Raw genomic sequence first — 20,034 nt, forward strand, 5'->3', positions numbered from 1 at the left:
CCGCACGTCACGGACCCTTTTAAAATCCCCCCCCCCCGTCACGCACCTCACATAGATATATATATATATATATATATATATATATATATACAGTATATATATATATATATATATATATATATATATATATATATATATATGTTTAAAGATTTCCATTACGGGATCCCCGGGAGTAGCTTTTATTCATTACCATTCGGTCGAGTTTTTTAGTTGAGCCCCGGAGCCAACGTTATTCATTATTACTTGGATTCCCTTTAAATTTTAGTCACGTTTATCTATTATATACGATCCTAGTTCTCGACCTTGCCTTCCATGATATGATCACGACTACGGTTTGACTTAATTTAATTTAATAATTTTTTAATCAAGTAAAACTGTTATTTGATTTTTTAGACACCGGGGTCCCCTGGGGGGTCCCCTAATTTGCCTTCATTCAATTATTAAGGCATTTAAATATGAATAATTTTTATCATTTATTTGATATATGACTTATAACCCCCGGACCCCACAGGGTCCCCTATTTGCCTTCATTCATATGTTTAGGCATTTATATGAATAGTTTTATCATGGGTTGGATATATATATATATATATATATATATATATAGAGTTACAGCATTCGGGCCCCGTGCCCTTCTTTTGCTTTCATTCAGGATAATTATAGCTATATATATTCAACTTTAATACCATGATAATAACTTTTATAATATTTAAGCACTGGGACCTTCGGCCCCTAATTGCTTTCCTTTAAGATACTCATGTATCTTTTATCTTACAGACTGTCCGCTGTGCGATGACGGCATGTGTCGCTGTTCTCCACCAACCCTGCGGCCATAATGTGTGTCGTTCGCACGCTCACTGCTCTCTTCAAGTGGATGACCTAGCTGTTTGGCATCCGGACAACTGTCCTGTCTGCTACAAATTAGCTTTCACTCTAACATCTGAATCGGTGAGTGCAGTTACTTTATTACAGAATTGTGGGGAGTTACATTTTAATGTCCTCTTTTATTGTTTTATTACTGTAAGGCCACATTCCTATGGACTTCCTGCATGCCTTATATGTGCCTACGAAGTCCTTGGGCTTCTTAGTTTTTTCTTTGGCACTTTTATCACTCACTAATAGTCTGTTCTCTTTCAGAGCACCCAGCTTGAAATGGAAACAGCCCGAGCTACCCTCAAGATCCGGGTTGGCGGGTTCGCCCGCAACGTGAAGGCCAGACAGCCGTATATCCTTTCTGAGGAATGGAGTTCCCTCCTCTACCCCCAATGCTAAAACATCAGCTGCGGTCCCCAAAGCGCTAGCGGACCCGATCATCGAGAGCATTGCATCTCTTCTTCTGGCCCCGGACCAAGGGGAGACGGGCGCCACCCTAACTGAGGACGTCGCTACCCTCGACCTTGATGTGGAACCCATGGCTCTGGATGATCCCGACGCAGGTAGGGACGTAGGTGAGTCAGGTGGTTCCCGGGCTGGGATTCCTCTCCCTATCCCGGCTTTCTCTTCTACTTCCGACCAATCTTCTTTTCGCGGTTTTCCTGAGGCAACCGGGACTGATCTCAGCTCCCGACCCGTTCCACCCAAAGTGAAGGCTCCTCACAAGCCTTTATACAGAACTCACAAATCTTCCCAAGACCACAACCGTTCGAGATCGTCACCCTCGGAGGCTAAATCCTCCTCCACCAGAGTTTCTCAAGACCCAATTGCTGTGCCCTCAACCTCTCAAGAAGTAGTCTCTGTTCCGGCACCTGTTCCCCCCCCCAGGCGGGATCATTTAACATGGAGGAATTTTCTGACAAACTGTTTGCTCGTTTTGAGTCGATGCTATCGTCTCATACGAAGCAATCACACGAGAGGATAGCTTCTGTGGAGAGCCTAGTCCAAGGCCTCATGAGTTCGGGGCTACCACCTCCTCAACAGCAGTTCCCCATTCCCGACGCCTCCAAGCTTCCTCCTTTCAATAAGAATAACCCTTGGAGGTTAGCATAGCATGCCCCCTTTTCGGAGGGTATGCTGTCAATCGAGGGTTTCGGTACACGGCCTCTTACGGACTACGAATTCTACCCGCCGGGTCTTGAATTCCCCTTCCTCGGCTACGCTCGCCTCACAGAAGAAGCTCTGATCCGTTTAGATAAGGTTCCAAAGGAAACTGTCATTTTTCCTAAGGAACAGGCACAGTCTGTCTTGGTTCGCCTGCTCCATGAGTGGGAATGTTTGAACACCATGCTTACGGCCCACAAGAGTTCGTACACTATGTTTGTGGCCGACGACCAAACCCCTACACCATGTGCGACCAAGATTCTGGAGTCGGTCTTCCAGGCTATCAAAGATGAGAAGCCTTTACCACAACTCAGGGAGACCGACTTTCCGGGGGACAATGAATGTTGGCGGAATGCCCCAGCTACCTTTTCAGTAGGTAAGTTGAGCCCGGACTGTGCCTCGACGCAGTTCAGCAAACGGCTTCCCAAACTCCCAGAGTCTCTTCTTAAATTAGAATTTGATTCTAGGTGCAGATTCGGCAGATCTCTCAATTCGGTCACCCTTTCCGAGTTGGCCGTTGCCACTTACAACGAGGAGGACCTCCTTAAGGCCCTCACTAAGTCGTTACTGCAAAACTTCATGGCTGACGCCTATGATTTTGCAAGCGCCAGGACCCGTTGTCGACGACACGTCCTCTCTGAAGCCACCATTAGGCACGAGCCTAATAAGCTCATCAAAGCTCCGGTCTGGGGCCCGGATCTTTTCCCGGAGGATTTGGTTAACTCGGTCCTTAGCGAGGCAGCTAGGGCCAACCAAAGCCTCAAAGTTAGGTGGGGCCTCGTCCCAAAGAGGAGATATGAGCTTACTGGTACCACAATCCAAGGTAGGAAGAGACTGAGGCCTTTCCACTCTTCCCAATTCAGGGTTCAAACGATTCCCCAAGGCCCCCAGCCTTCTACATCAAAGGGCCAGCAGCAAAAGCCATACGTCCTGGTCCCTCAGTCTCAAATCGCCTCTCGGTCCCTTTTGCTGTCCGACTTTACTTCTCCCATGGGTTCGGGAGCTTAAAAGAGGTCATAGGTTGGGTGAACGTCAAGATCGTGCAGACGCACCTTCCGCAACACTGAACACATTCGAAACACTTTTCTCATTTCCCTCAGTCACGAATTTTCAGTACCTTGATTTCGGATAAAATCTGATTTCTATCTGCCGCTAAAGACTCAACTCTTTCACCGAGAGCCTGAATAGCAGTAAACATATCCTTCATAGAGGGTTCCTTCGGTTGATGATCTACCACTACGGGGGAAGGAATAGGATCAATGACATTAGGCAAGGTTAAATCAACAGAGCGTGATGAACTGCGCCTAACCCTGTCCCTCTCTAATCTCTTAATATAACGTTCATATGTTATCCATTCATTATCGGTTAATGAAACGCATTCATCACACCGATCCCCAAAAGAACATGATTTTCCCCTATATTTAATGCAAATATTATGTGGATCTACAGAAGCCTTCGGAAGTGAGTAAGACAACATTTAACACACTTCCGAATTACAGGGGAGGGGTCGGCCACAATGAAAAGTTAAGAGAGACCGAAAACATAAAACAAAGGTTAAATTATTCAATATAACCCCAAACAAAAAGATTTCAAGAGTAAATGAAAAAGCGAGAGAGAATTTCCAATAGTACAGCCAGCAATGGCAGCAGGAGAAGATCTGAAGGGTTTGGTATAGTTCTACATCTGGTACCACGAGGTCGCTAGTGTACACCTGGCATATCTGTGATAGCCGCGAAATTTTGAATTTTCTGCTGAGGCGTCAAGAGATTTTAGCCATTCTATAACCAGCGGGTAAGTTTTACATTTAAAAAAAAAGGGAAAAGCAACTAACATTGGATCAGTTTATAATTAATGAATAGCCTGTCCCAAAATGACAGGGTAGGAAAGAAACCCACGAATCTTAATTACCAGACATTTTTCATTGAAGGGGATTCCCCCTCCGGCAATAACTCCTCCCTTCCTTCCCACACAGCCATACACTTATGCCGTCAAATCGCAATCGCAACCAAAAAGGTAAGTTTGTATGGGTTATTATATCTAATGTTTGTGTAAAAACTATATAACGGCATCACTTTTTTATGGTAATATGTCATGCTACTAGCGAATTATTCACTTCTATATTATTTGTAATGGGAAATAATGACTTGGTATTCAAACGAATTGATATCCAACTATCTTTTTGGAATAAATTATGGTTGAATACAGAGGTATTACTGTACCTACTTTCCATATCGAATCATTTTCCTCTTCTCTATACAGTTTCTCTGCAATCAGCGCATGCCTTACTTTCCAGTCCTTCAATGCATTTGATTTTCTTTTAATTCTAGGGTTGTGGTGGCCTGTTGGTAAAGTACTTGCACAGTGATTGCTAGACTGAGGTTCAAGTCCCACTCAAACTCGTCAATTTCTTTGGTCGCTGCAACCTCATCATCCTTGTGAGCTATGGATGGGGCATTTGGTCGAGCCTTTAGGTCTATCTGCCGAGTCCTCAACAGCCATTGACTGGCACTCCTTGGTCCTAGCTTGGGTGGATAGGGGGGTTATGCACTAATATATGGTCACTTGCTAGGGCATTGTCATGCTTGATAGGACAATGTCACTGTCCCTTGCCTCTGCCATTCAAGAGCGGTCTTTAACCTAATCAGCATCACCCATGTAATACAATAATACGTTCACCACAATCTACTCAGTGCCGCCTTCCGCGGGATATTACGTTCATAACTTTAAATGTGTGTTTCAAGTCATCAGTCCCGTGATAATACGTTTACTCATATAGTAAGTATAGGAACACTACTTGGCAACACACTCAGCATATGTAAGCTGTAAATGGAAACTTATATGCTGTTTGGTCCTTTTTTTCAGTGTGCTTCTGGCGCTTATGGAGAGAGGGTAATTTGTATTGCTTCTCTCACATGACTGGTCTAAAGACGAGGCGTATTTCTTCAGATGAAATAAATGAAAAACTAGATGAGGAGTCTGATAATGATAACAAAAGAATAATAATGCATAGATGTATAATAATTTTCCTTCCGTATTATATAGCCCGTTGAAGTAAAATAATAATTGTTTTTTAATCTGTTATTTAATCAATATTCCCACATTTAACTATACATACAAATCATAAGTATAAAAATTGATATTAACTTTGAAAAACTAACTTTAGTGAAATGACTAACTACAAAAAAAGCATGACAGTACGTTAGCAGTGAGGTGGTTTGGGGTTAAACCGACTCTTGCGCCTCTCTAATCCACCATTACTTTACTCCTTTTGACACGTAAGATGTCACCTGAAGAGCATGGGAAGGAGATAACGGGGTAACTGCACCCAAATGATCACTTTTTTTTTTTTTATTTACTAGCATTCTATTTTTTAAACATATTAAATTATCCTTGGATAAGAAAGCATTAAAAGCTCCAATTGTTCTCTTTTCTGGTCTTCAGCTGCTGATTTTCATCTTAATTTGTTGGACAGGAACTTACGTTCTATTAAATTTCTCATTTTGGATCTAGATATTAATCTCTGGCACCGTCATTCAATTAGTTCGTTATGCATGTTGCATAAGATTTTTCATAATTCTGACCATCCTTTACATTTAGATACCCAGACAGTACCATCCTGTTCATAATATTAAGTACTGTATACAGTTAATTTCAATAGTTAGGCCTTCTACATTATGAGGCTCAATAATACACAATATTCTAGAAGCTTTATTCCTACTGTGACCAATTTGTGGAATAATCCCCCTAAGCAGGTAGTTGAAGCGGTAGAACTTCAAAAGTTCAAACTTGCGGCAAATGTTTTTATGTTACACTGCCTGTCATGAGTCTCTTTATATAGTCTATGTATGAAAAATATGTTTTAATGTTGTTACTGTTCTTGAAATATTCTATTTTAATTGTTCTTTACTTCTCATATAATTTATTTATTTCCTTATTTCCTTTTTTCAATGGTCTAGTTTTCATTATTGGAGCCCTTGGGATTATAGCATCCTGCTTTTCCAACTAGGGTTGTAGTTTAGCTAGTAATAATAATAACAACAAACTACATACATCGTTACATCAAAGGAGTGATAAACATGTAATTCCTCAGCAATAAACATCAAATGAGAATCTAATTTTGCTGATATCACCCTAATCACTTTACAATTGCACATACTCTTCATAAAGATGACATGATTCCTATCTAAATGAATATTAATTACCCATTCCTAACATAGAGAGAATAGAAAAAAGGACATAGGTTATAGCCACTGTGATATTGTAACATACATGGAGCTAAGGGCTAAAGCCCAAGCACTGTGACTAAGTTGTTCAGTGCTAATAATGAATGAGAAGCAATTATGGCGGAAGGTGGGGAGGGAGGAGGCGATATTTACATTTGCATTCCATCCCATTGTTTACAATAAGCATACCATTCAATACCTTGTCTTTCCAGAAGGTAAAAAGTTTTTATTTTGGTTTATCTTTATTTTCATTGTGGGTGATATTTTCACATGAAGAATGAATAGCAAATGAACTTCAAGGAAGTTACATTGAGATAACTGTTTAACCCACTCTGTTAAAACAACTTACCATCATCCAATTCATGAATTAATTATTCAATATGCAGGAAGTAACTTCTATTTGGTAGTTGCTCAATTATGAAAATACAAAAAGCTAAATAATTTCCTCATCACCAATGAAGTTCCTTTCAGAATTAGTAAAAATATGACAAGTTTATTATCCAATTATTATAAAAAAAAATAGGGTAGGTAAAAAAAATAAAAAATTATATAGGCCTGAAAATGTAAATGCACAATAAAACTTTTCTTAATATCAAATTAGCTAAATGTTCAAAAACATGTTATCCATTGCAAAGTTTAGCATATGACCATGTGTTGGCAAAGTGTATGAATAGGTCAAGTCAGAAAAACAATATATGTTCATCTAGCTTATTAAATTTTTTCAATGTAACATGTTATTAGGAAATAGGTAAGGCCAGGGATAAATGCTGGAAGAATCAAAGATATGAGCTGCATCATCTAAAGAGGAAGGCTTGAAGATGAAAACATTAAATCAAGACTAACATTCATAACTAAGAAAATAGCACACATCTTTGTTTGTCTTAGGAAAAATGTTCCATTTCATTACTATGATGAAGTTCAACAAAATCTTAACCCCTTCCCAGTTTGTGTTTTTAAAATGAAATTTTTAATAGTTCTTGGAAATTTTCTTGAAATATTTCTCAAGATCAGCAATATAATTACTATTTAAGTACTTATCATACCACTGTGTTGATTTTTGTATGGCAAGCACATAAGAAAATTTTGAAAATAAAAATATGCAAGATATTTTTATATTAATAAATGAAATCAAAGATTAAGCAAAAAGTTACTTCAATGAAAAAATGTATCAAAATAACTTTCTACAAGTAAAATTGTCTGGAAATCTTGAAAGTAAAACTTGTCAGTCCAATATGTGACCAGTCTTGTTCAAGAAACATAACATTTTGCTCACTACATTAGCTAGTATTTTTGTTACTAATTCTGGAGAGAATCCAACTCAAACAGTTCTCAGTAAACAGATCTTACTATAATCTTAAGTCATAATAATAGCACTTTATTATGCATAACTAAGTCCCAAGAAATAAAAATAAATCTATTCCCCATTCCGCTAACAACCTTCCGGCTCCTTCCCGAGAAAGTAAAATGTTTTTATAACAGAAATACTTTTATATAAATACTGTACTTGCATCTATTTTCCCTGTTAAAAATGAAGTTAAAAGGCAAAACACAACCCATATTTGAAGGTTACCCTCTTTCCAACCAATGCATAACTTGGCATGTTGCTGATTGAAGTGAAAGAAAGAAGTCAACAAAGAAATCCCAAGAGATTAAAAAGCAAATTAATTCACTGACCAAAGATAAGGAAATATTCTGTACTCACCACCCATGCAGCTGACCAGTAGTGTTGATACCAAGCTTGATGCTGGTTGACACTTGTAACTCTTGATTTTATCGCAAGGCACTATTTCACTAAGAGACACTTGGATTTCTCACTTCCACTAATCACTTTTCACTCTCACCAAAAACCCCACACTATCTCACTAGCCAGGCAAAGATTCTTTCAATAACAAGGAATTAGCTCAAAGTCTGTGGTCCCCTATGATATTATTTATTATTATTACTTTATATGGTATGAACTATATCTCCAACACACTTAGTCCTGAATGCTTGATTATAGTCCATGCAAACGCTACCTTACCAACAATGTTTATTAGCAATACCTTACAGCTAATCAAGAGAATAGTCCACATGGGGTGGTTGTGGTGGTGGGTGGGGGGCCTGGCTCTGGACTAACCTGCTAGTGAGTGCCACTCCCCTAGACCTGTATGGTCCACTACACACTACTTTCACAATTAAGTTCTTTATACTACTATTACTTTTAAGTCCCTCAAATATTCAGATGAAAAGTCCGCAAATTTCTATTTTACTGTACCATTATTATTTGATACTTTTTACATAAACTAGTTCTAATTACCATACCAGATCAAATTCCTAGTCTCTATACCTGCTTGTTAAAAGTGGCAAAGTTCTGGAATACTTTATAAAAGAATACATGTAAACAAAAATCACTGCACTCATGTTTGTATAACAACTGTGTCACTCACTAGCCAGGTTGCGAGAGAAAAAGGGAAAGAGTCTTGTGAGAGGAAGAGCAGTGAATTAAAATCCAGACCACTTAGGGCCTAGCCCAGTCTGACTTTTACCATCATACCAGGAGCAATAGTAGTATAGTAGTAGTACAGTAGTAGTAGTAACAGCAGCAGTAGCAGCATTACACTGCCACTCCTTTTGTGTAGACTCCTTGACTGAGGAGGAGGCAGAGTAGCAGAACAACCTTACCTACTGACTGCCACTGTTGCCAATGCAACATAAATACAGTATCTCCTTCACAAACTCAACATCATCATAACTCAGGGATATATCTAAGGTGACACATTAAGAGTTCTTGCTTATCTTCAAAGTTACTTTCATTTGATGACTGTGCAAACATGGAGGAATCTGTTTATTTTCATTCCACTTCTTTAAATGTTTTTTTCTTTAAGAAAATAACAAAATAATTATAAGTAAATAATTGTACTAGAAACCATGTGAAGCAAGATTATGTATTTGGCATCAGTGGCATTTCAGGCAAGCAACAGGTGTCTCTGCACTCAGACTCAACCCTGTTGATAGACGCACCTGAAGACCATGTCTCCCCGGCCTCTGAAGCTTCCACGGTCCCTGGGTCGTCCACGCCTGTCCCCTGGCGACTGAAGCGGCCGTCGAAGGGGACCCCTAGCTCGTGCAACTCGTGCTGCTGTCTTACTTTTATGAAGGACTGGTGTTAAATTGACACCATCGTCTTTAGGAAATAATCGGCATAATTCTTCTGCCACTCTTGGTTCTATCTCCTACAGTGGTAAAAGAGAATAAACTTAGTAAAAGTTACTGCAAAGTAATACATATCCATCAGCTTATACCACAGCACTAAAAGATAAACAATCTAAGATCTTCCTACCATAATAATCACAAAAAGATAATCAACTGAAAAATGAAAAATTTGTATTTTTCCTAACTATACAAACCTTAGCTATTTAATAGGGGTATTACTTTCGGCGTAGCTGAAATGACAAGCCATTAGAATTTTAACGAGGGTTTACTACCATATCGCTAGTTAGCGGGGGTAGGGGAGAGTAACTTGCTACCCCCCCCCCCCCAAACCCTCACACACCCCTGTGCTTGAGCTCACTTTGCTTGGAGGTAGGACTTCAAGGGGGATAGGGCTGGCGGCCAAGTTTGATTAAATAGCTAAGGTTTGTATAATTAGGAAAAATACAAATTATCTACGAATTTGTCATTTGTTCCGTAACTGACATACAAACCACGCTATTTAATAAGGGTGACTCGCCCATTAGGAAGGGTGGACGTCCCAGCCAGTACAGGCTTTTAGGCTTTGCCCGGGGGCTCGTTATTTGAGTGTGTCAGCACTCAAAAATAAGGAGTCCCTGCACCTCGCTAGAACCTTGCTACGCAAGGACTGCGGCCTACACGAGCTGTGTGTGAAGGTATAATGAAGTGAGACTCGTCCTAGGAAGTTGACCTTTAGTTCTTTAGATGGAAACTTTAGGCTAGGAATCTCCCAATACCACCTCGTCCGAGTATGGGGACGTGACAGTATTAGCTTAATACTAGGAACACAAGGAAACATGGTTTACCTGCAGTGGTTTGAGGTCAGCTATGCAGAGAACCCAGGATGCTGCTTTCCCCAAGAGAGGGGAAGATGAAGAAAATAAAAAGGGCCAGACAAACCTTTACATTCATGCAGACTAAAACCGGGTAACAATGCCCTCAACCTTCTGCTACTCGTCCAATAAGGAGCTTGAGGTTTTAAACCAGCTGTTGTGCAGCTACCACAGGGCCGATAGAGATCGTATCGAGCCTCCTGTGGGTCACGTCTTGCAGGTAGTGGGCTGTGAAGGTCGTCTGACGCTTCCACACCCCAGCTTGAAGAACCTGCGTCACTGAGAAATTCTTTTTGAAGGCCAGAGACGTAGCTACGCCCCTGACATCATGTGCTCTAGGGTGACATGACGGAGGAGGGTCTGGATTCAGGGACAGATTAATCACCCTGCGAATCCATGCCGAGATGGTGTTCTTGGTGACCCTCCTCTTAGTCCTCCCTGTGCTAACAAATAACGCTGGCACCTGAGGACGGAATGCAGCCGTTCTTTTGAGATATAGCCTCAAACTCCTTACTGGGCATAGTAGGAGATGGTCTGGGTCATCTGTTACAGAATGGAGTCTCAAAATTTGGAAGGAGTCGAACCGAAGATCTGCTACTCCCGGATTATGAGTCTTAGCAATAAACTCAGGGACAAATCTGAACGTTGCCTCCCCCCATCCCCTTGAATGGGCGATGTCATACGAGAGACCATGAAGTTCACTAACACGCTTGGCCGAAGCCTAAGCTAGTGGGAACACCGTCTTCCAAGTTAGGTGGTGGTCTGAAGCCTGGCGTAATGGTTAATAGGGAGGTCTCTTAAGAGACCTGAGAACTCGAACCACGTTCCATGGAGGAGGTCGCACTTCTGACTGAGGGCAGGTAAGTTCATAACTTCGTATGAGTAGGGAAAGTTCCAGCGAAGAAGAAATGTCCACTCCTTTGAGCCTGAAGGCTAGAATTAAGGCTGAGCGATAGCCTTTCACCGCCGAGACTGAAAGGCGCATTTCTTCCCGGAAATAAACAAGGAACTCCGCTATTGTTGGATTAGTGGCATCGAGTGGAGAGATACCCCTTCCACGACAACAACCACAGAAGACTTTCCACTTTGCCTGGTAGACCGCTGCGGATGACTTTCGCAGATCTCCAGACATCCTGATCGCAACTTGTTGCAAAAATCTTCTCTCAGCGAGGAGATGCTGGATAGTCTCCAGGCGTGAAGTCGTAGCGAAGCTACGGTTTTGTGGAAGATGTTGGCATGTGGTTGTCTGAGTATATCGTGTCGTGGAGGGAGTTCTCTCGGTAGTTCCGTTAGGAGTTGTAGAAGGTCCGGAAACCATTCCGCGTGATGCCATAGCGGAGCTATGAGGGTCGTTGAAAGATTGACCGATATTCTGGTCTTGTTGAGCACCCTTCTCATCAGACAGAACAGGGGAAAGACGTACACGTCGATGTTGTCCCACCATTGTTGAAAGGCATCTTGCCAGAGCGCCTTGGGATCCGGGACTGGGGAGCAGTATAGTGGAAGCTTGAAGTTCAAAGCTGTTGCGAACAGATCCAGAGTTGAGGAACTCCACAAAGTCAGGACTTTGTTGGCTAATAGATGATCCAAAGACCACTCGGTACTCACTATCTGAGATGCTCTGCTCAGATTGTCGGCGAGCACATTCCTCTTGCCTGGAATAAAACGTGCCGATAGTGGAATCGAGTGGACTTTGGTCCATCTCAGTATCTCTACTGCAGGATGGGATAGCTGCTTCGAAAAAGTACCTCCTTGTTTGTTGATGTAAGCCTCTAATGTGGTGTTGTCGCTCATCACCACCACAGAGTGACCTGCCAGGTATTGTTGGAACTATTGAAGGGCCAAAGAGACGGCCTTCATCTCTAGAAGATTTATATGGAGGCAATTTTCTGATTCTGACCACAGGCCTGAGGTCGTGTGGTGCAGTACGTGGGTCCCCACCCTTTCTTTGAGGCGTCCAAAAACAGCATCAAATCCGGGGGGAAGGACGAGAAGATCCACTCATCTTCGTAGGTTCTCGTCTGTCACCCACCACTGGAGGTCTGTCCGTTCCGCAGGTCCCATAGGGATCATGACGTCCGGGGAATCGTAGCCTTGATTCCACCGGGATTTGAGTCGCCACTGGAGGAATCTCATCCTGAGGCGACCGTTGGGAACTAGATGAGCCAAATATGAGAGGTGACCAAGGAGATATATGATTGGGCTGGAAGTTCTTCTCATCTGAGAAAAGGGCTTGCGACCTTCCTCAGCCTTGCTATCCTGTCGTCTGATGGGAAGGCTTTGTGGAGATTGGTGTCTATAATCATGCCTAGGTATACCAGTCTTTGAGTGGGAAGCAGAGAGAACTTCTCTTGATTTACCATGATCCCCAGATCCTGGCAAAGTCCCAGAAGTTTGTCTCGGTGTTGAAGAAGGGATGACACCGAGTCTGCTAGGATCAGCCAGTCGTTCAGATAACGGAGGAGACGGATGCCGATCCTGTGTGCCCACGAAGATATTAGGGAGAAACTCACTGGTGAAAACCTGTGGTGCTGTGAAGAGACCAAAACACAGCACCTTGAACTGGTACTCCTTGTTTTCTAGGCTGAATCTTAAGTACTTCCTTGAAGACGGATGGACTAGGATCTGGAAGTACGGGTCCTTCAGATCCAGTGTACGCATGAAGTCTTGCGGTCTCACTGCTAGTCTGACTGTGTCTGCAGTCTCCATGCTGAATGGAGTTTGTTTGACAAACTTGTTCAGAGCCGAGAGGTCGATGACTGGTCTCCAGCCTACAGACGCCTTCTTTACAAGAAAGAGTCGACTGAAGAAGCCTGGGGACCCGTCGACGACCTCTTGGAGAGCGCCCTTCTTCAACAGGGTCTGGACTTCTGCCCAAAAGGCTTGCCCCCTTGCTGATCCCATGTCAAGGGAGCTCAATGACACTGGATTTGTCGTCAAGGGAGGTAGAGATGTTGTGAACGGGACGCGATATCCCTGACTGATTACGGAAATCATCCAGGAATCGGCCCCGAGTTGCTGCGCAACTTTGTACGCATCCCCCCACTGGTGGACATGCAGGGGGACTGCAAATCCTAGCGTTTGCAGCCTCGGCTGCTCCCTCTAGGATTTTTACCTCCCCTGGAGGACTTTCAGCCTTTCATGTCCTTGACAGGAAAGGGCTTAGACACCACTGTCTTCGCTGTCGTTGTCGGTTTCGTGGTCTTGGTAGGACGGGACTGCTGGGGTGGTGGAGGCTTATAGGGCTTGGAGGTCAAAGCCCTATGCAGGAGGGAGTCTTGGTGGGACTTCCTCCACCTATCAGCAACATGTTCCACGTCTTTAGGCTCAAACAGATTCGTTCCTTCTAAGGAAGAATGCCTGAGCCTGTTTATCTCGGTGCTAGGGACCTTCTGATGGAACCTCTCAGCCACCGCATCCCGACGTTTCAGGATGGTGTTCGCCCACAAGTTCGAGACTTGGTGGGCCAGAAACTCTAACGTGCGAGTGCCTGAGAGGAGGAACGTCTCCATAGCTTTCCTGGTACGTTCTTTGAAGAAATCCTCAGAGCGTATCAGGATACCTAAGGTCCCTAACCAGATATCCAGCCACAAAGTGGCTTGCATAAGGATCTCAGTTGCCGAGAATGAGACCTGCCGGTTGGAGTCTCTCTCAAGAGGGACTCCCCTGGTAAGCTCTTCCAAAGAATGGTAAAGAGGAAGAGCTAAACAAGGCTCCTCCAAGATCTCGAAGTACTTCCTCTGCTGTACGCGAGGAGGTGGGAGAAGCTTGTTGCTGGCACTGGAGCGGTTGGAGGAGGCTAACTCAGGGATCTGGACCGCGATCTTGTCCCTGGTACTCTTAACCCCCCCAGACCAGGGCAGAGCCACCCTGGCTTTAGAAGGTTTTTGAGTTCCAAATACTCGGTCCAAGACCGTGTCTTTGCCCTCTCGAGGGGGAATCTCTGGGTCGGCTAACCCATTGAGAGTCCTCATAGAGTTAGAAACTGCCAAAATGTATGTTCTAACTCTTGTAGTTCTCCTCCGGATGTCGGACTTGCAGCGAAGTCTCCTGTTCCCAAAGGCTCTTCTTGGGGAGAATCGCGGACGTTCTCCGAGTGATTAGCTGGCTCCGTCCTAAGTCTCGTCGAGGATTTTGGCACTGTCTTCGAGTCCTTCGACTCCTTCCTTGGAAGGATGCAGAACACTAACAAAGACGGAGGCAAGTTCTTCTACGCCCCTACCTGGGAAGACTTTTCAACGCGAGGTGGTGTTTCCCTCATTGATGCGATGGGGGAACGTCTCACCTCATGTGACTCCCCTGAGGACGGGAAATCCTCGTCCGACAGGGAGGGAACCCGACTCGAGGGCTTGCGAGGAGACAGCTTAGTTCTTGGAGAAGTCACTGCGTCCGAAACTCCTCTTTTTCTCTTCAGAGGGGTAGACACAGCCAAGGATTTGTGGCCCAATTCAGAGAGAACAGGCTTGAAAGCCTGTATAACCGCTCTGAATAGTGCCCCGAACCATGGCTGTTGGCTGACCGCTGTGCTGTTAGACACTCCCTCTGGAGGGACAGGGATTGACAGATCCATGGGAGGAGTTTCCATACGGGGGTTCGCCTGAAAAGAAGAAGTGTTCCTGGACCTTTCTGGAAGCTTCCCCTCCACCGCCAAGCGTGCTGTTCTGCACTTGCGGGGAGGGGAATGTGGCGATGGCGACCTTGCTGCGTGTTGTCCTGCAGCCTTGCGCACGGGAGGGTATTGGCGCTCGCGCGGGGGAAGGTATTGGCGCTCGCGCGGGGGAAGGTATTGGCGCATGCGCGGGGGAAGGTATTGGCACTCACGCGGGGGAGGGTATTGGAGCTCGCGCGATGGGGAATACCCGAGCCCGCGCGATGGGGAATACCCGAGCTCGCGCGATGGGCAATACCCGAGCTCGCGCGATGGGCAATACCCGAGCTCGCGTGATGGGGAATACCCGAGGTTGCGCGCGGGAGACTTCAGGTGCGTGGGGAACTGCTACGAGGGCACGCTCGGGCGCGCGGGGAACAGCTACGAGGGTACGCTCGGGCGCGCGGGGAACTGCTGAGTGATGGCGCGTAGAAGCGCGCGCGGGAGGCACAGGAGAGTGCGCAGGAGGCTGATTGTCCGCTCGCGCGCATGCGGGTGGATGTTAGCGCGTGCGTGGGCGCGCAGGATCAGGATGTTGGACCCGTGGTCATGCGGACGAGAGTTCGCGCGCTCCAGAAGATGTCGTAGGGCACGCGCGCGCAGGAGAGATATCCCTTGCGTGCGGGCGCGCAGTCTGAACCTGTGTGCGTGGGCGCGCATCTTGCGCGCGCGTCAGGATGGTGGCGCATAGCTGCTGGAGAGGATGGACGTGGGCGCGCGTGTATCCTTGTGGGAGCGAGCAGGTGAACAAAAGCGATTGCACGTTGGCAAGGGATAGCACGCTGGAGACTGCAGGCGAGTGCTGGTGTGTAGGCGAAGTACTTGACTTCCCTACAGCTCCCAGATCCGAAGATCGTGGGCGCGTAGGAGAGATGGATGTACAGTGAGCCCTCGCTACTTTGCGGTTTGACCATCGCGGATTCACGACTTCACGGACTTTTTTCATTACGCATGTATATATTATAAAAGAAATATAAAATATAAAATATAAAAGAAATATACAGTAGGGTCCCGAATTATGCGAGAATTTGGGCGATCAATGACCTCGTACAAATGGAAAATCGCAGATTTCGAAACACACAACTAACAGAAATAATTCCATTGGGGCCATGGCAACCAGCAACTTGCCAATTCAAACGTGTTTACTACCCATTTCCAATACTTTCTATGTACTATACTGCATTCTTTTTTATATAAAATTGTTCTTGTAAATAAATCAAAATTTTAATATGCTTTAAAGTTCTAATAACTTGAAAAAAGGTTAAAATTAAAACCAGGATGGGTGTAAACACCGTATATTTCCGTTATTACACGACCCAAAATACAGACAAATTTTAATGTTTGTCATATCTATTGTATAAGACAACTGGTGAATAGTAAAACCATCACTCTATAGACTAGCTTTTGTTGTATCATTGAAAATCCAGAATTATCAAAATAAAGGCGATTTTATTTCATGCGTTTCCTAAACACGCCAAAACGCACAATAATAAACGACAACCAATCTTTTGTTTACGTTTATCTCTGATCATAACGAAGAAACAGACGCATTTACACATCTGTGTATAGGTTAGTTTTTGCATCAACAGCAATCTTACCAAGTATTGATTATATGTTGATTTTGCTATTACCAATGCTCTACTTAATTTTTATTAGAACTTCCAAATAAATGGAATGAATGCCATTAATTTGATGTTTTTCTTTATGATGCCACCTGAAACGGAAACCTTCCATTCGTTTACTGTACGCTACATCTTCGATCATAACAAACAAACGAAGGCATTAAACACGCATGATCAAAGTGATAAATAATATTAAAAGCTTTTAGTAAATATGTTATTACAAATATTATTTAACGTATCTATATAAATTCCTACATACGTAGCAAAGCAGGAAAACTATTTTTTCTTTTTGCGTTTAATCGACAATAACAGACTGCCGCTAATGACTGAATAATAATTCACGATAATTCTAAACTGTTACTAAAGATGATTGTCCATTCCGTATCCAAAATACCTTTCCTAACTTTAATTATAAGTCAACTTGAACCCACTTCAATTATGAAACCATCTATAAAAAAAGTAAGAGAAGAAGCACGTACTAGGCCAATTTTTAAAGTTATCGAACAATTAAGTTACCGCTATAACGTTCGATGTGACAGAGATGGTGCGAGTTTGGAGAAAGTAAGGAAAAATTTAATCATGATTGCCTTTAATATAATTAATACTTTGTGAAGCCACAAAGATTTCATTTGTTACACACGCACACACACACACACACAGAGAGAGAGAGAGAGAGAGAGAGAGAGAGAGAGAGAGAGAGAGAGAGAGAGAGAGAGAGAGAGAGAGAGAGAGAGAGAGAGTGTGTGTGTGTGTGTTTTAAAAGTACTTAACAAAAAAAATGATAGATTAAAACACATTGGTGCTTATGTAATAGTAACTAACACTATAGATGGTTTTGAATAAGTTGAGAAATGGTATAAACAATACTTTGTTGCTGTATTCTTACGCGCATATTGAGAGCGGCAGCTAGACATCAGCTGATCTGATCACAGCCAGAAGTAAAACAAAAAGAAGTCAGCAATACTGTACTCGATTTTCAAAACACACCCGAAATTCAAAAACAAATGCACATGTTTTCTTAAACCGCAATTAACTATTTGAAGAGTAGCAATTTTCTAGAATAAAATGATGTATCCTAAAAAATTGTGGTTTGCTGACGAAATCGGATACCGTATTTTAAGCTATGATTGAAATGGATGTAAACACGGTATATTTTTTTTTGTTTCGTATTTCATTGACACTAAGAAAACCGATTTTGGTTTCTTCATCTATTAGTAAGTATTGTATAACATGAGAGAGAGAGAGAGAGAGAGAGAGAGAGAGAGAGAGAGAGAGAGAGAGAGAGAGAGATGGATCAGCTGTTGTAATCGAATGTCGTGCTTAGAGAGAGAGAGAGAGAGAGAGAGAGAGAGAGAGAGAGAGAGAGAGAGAGAGAGAGAGAGATTTTTATAATTATTCTTTGTACTCAACAAAACCAATCTTTGCAAATCAAATGTAAACTTTAAAATATGACAAAATATTGCCGACTCGTTACCGAAGTTTAGCCTATTCACTGCCGATAAACGACCCCAGTCTACTCGTGAAAACCTTGAACGCCCGAAGGGAAAAATAAAGCTTTTATATACTGTACTAAAAAAATAATGCTTTAATATACCATCATTAACACTACCATTAAAATTATCGAAAGGTTGGAGAAAGATAAAGATTGCCGAGAATGTAACCACAATTCTGTTTACATTTTGTCAGCTGGACTCGCACAGTTAACAGTTGATTTCATTGTTGATGTGAAATTTTATCCTTAAATAGGCTATTTATAATGAAATTATGTTAATAAGATGTAATGTTAATATTGTTTTGTAACATTTATTATAAATCACCGTATTTAGGGCTACCAATATACTTAAAAAGATATAGATTTGATACTTTTTGTAGTGCTTGACTAGCAGACTTTGAACAGCTTCGCAGATACAGAAAATTTATTTTTGAAAAATAGCTATCGCATAATAGGGGAATCGTATAATTCGAACACGTATAATTCGGGACCCTACTGTATCTACTACAAATGTAATGGAGGTGCATCTTTTCCATGAACCTTTTGTATGTATATGTAGTACTGCATCCAATAATATTCTCTGTTGCAAAAATCACATCTCGAATAAGCGTACATATCCTACAACAAAACAAGCGTAAAATAGCGTACGTAAAGCATATATAGTACCTTGTATTTGAATTTGTAACTACTACGTAGCATGTAAGACGGACTGTGATTGGTTCCAGTGCTGATAGATGACTAATCAGCTCCCAAGTTTTGTAATCTAGCCTGTGATTGGCGTTTTGACCGCTTCTCCGATCTGCAGCAGCTTGGCTTTTCTCTGACCAGTAGCATCTTCTCGCGGCCACTTTGTTTGTCGCTCTCTCGCCGGGTAGATGCTGCTACGTTACTGTGTAACTTTAAACTGTGCTGTGCGTGACTGTTTGAAGTTGAACTTTCTGTTTAACCCCTACAATGACTCCCAAGCGTTCTGCTTCTACTAAGGCTGGTAGTGAGCCTAAACGCCACTGAAAAATGATGACGATTACTGAGAAAGTGACACTTCTCGATATGTTGAAAGAAGGCAGAAGTTACGCGGCCGCAGCCCGCCATTTTGGAGTGAACGAATCCACCGTTCGCTACATTAAGAAGGACGATGCGAACATTAGAAAGACGGCTGCAATCACCTTTAGCAGGTCAGCGAAGCGAGTTGTTACCGCTCGTAATAAAACGATCGTCCGTATGGAAGGTGCTTTAGCAATCTGGATTGCTGACTGCCGGAAGAAGAACATAGCCTAGGATACGAACACCATTCGAACCAAGGCTTTGGGTTCGTATGAGAATTTTGCGGCAAAGGAACCTCAAGACGACAATGGCGACCATACTGAAGAAGACGAAGATGATGTACTAGATGAACCTCAAGCAGGGACATCCACTGATTCCCAGCCTCAGAAACAAAGTTTTTCCACCAGGAAAGGATGGTTCGCGAAGTTTCAGAAACGCTTCGGCCTGAAAAGCGTTTCCCTGCATGGCGAGGCTGCTTCCGCTGACACTACCGCTGCTGAAACTTACGTGAATGAGACATTTAAGAACATTATCACTGAAGGTGGATACAAGCCCGAACAAGTGTTTAATATGGATGAGACCGGCTTGTTTTGGAAGAGAATGCTGTTGCGAACTTTCCTGTTTAAAGAAGAAGCCAAAGCCTCTGGCTTTAAAGCATTCAAAGATTGTGTTACCCTCGTGATGTGTGGCAATGCTGCTGGATTTTTGCTAAAGCCGGGGCTTATTTACAAATCGAAAAACCCTCGCGCTTTGAAAAATAAAAATAAGAATCTCCTTCCCGTGTACTGGATGCTTTTGATTACAAAGATGCTGACCTCCAACTGGTTCCACCAGTGTTTTATCCCGCAAGTCAGTAAATATCTCAAGAGAAGGGCTTGCCATTTAAGATCTTTCTCCTTATGGATAACGCTGGTGGACACGCAAC

General features: G+C 42.9%; 1 protein-coding gene across 2 annotated transcripts in view; it reads right to left on the reverse strand.

Moving 5' to 3' along the window:
- Positions 1-20,034, reverse strand: part of Ythdc1 (YTH domain containing 1) — a 305,795-nt gene that overhangs the window by 181,675 nt on the left and 104,086 nt on the right. For both annotated transcript variants that reach the window (XM_068382583.1, XM_068382575.1), the window contains one exon: positions 9,261-9,472. In XM_068382583.1, the coding sequence (XP_068238684.1) occupies positions 9,261-9,472 (212 nt within the window). The remainder of the gene's footprint in view (positions 1-9,260; positions 9,473-20,034) is intronic.

The sequence above is a fragment of the Palaemon carinicauda genome, chromosome 1 (genome assembly GCF_036898095.1).
Source record: "Palaemon carinicauda isolate YSFRI2023 chromosome 1, ASM3689809v2, whole genome shotgun sequence".
Taxonomy (NCBI): domain Eukaryota; kingdom Metazoa; phylum Arthropoda; class Malacostraca; order Decapoda; family Palaemonidae; genus Palaemon; species Palaemon carinicauda.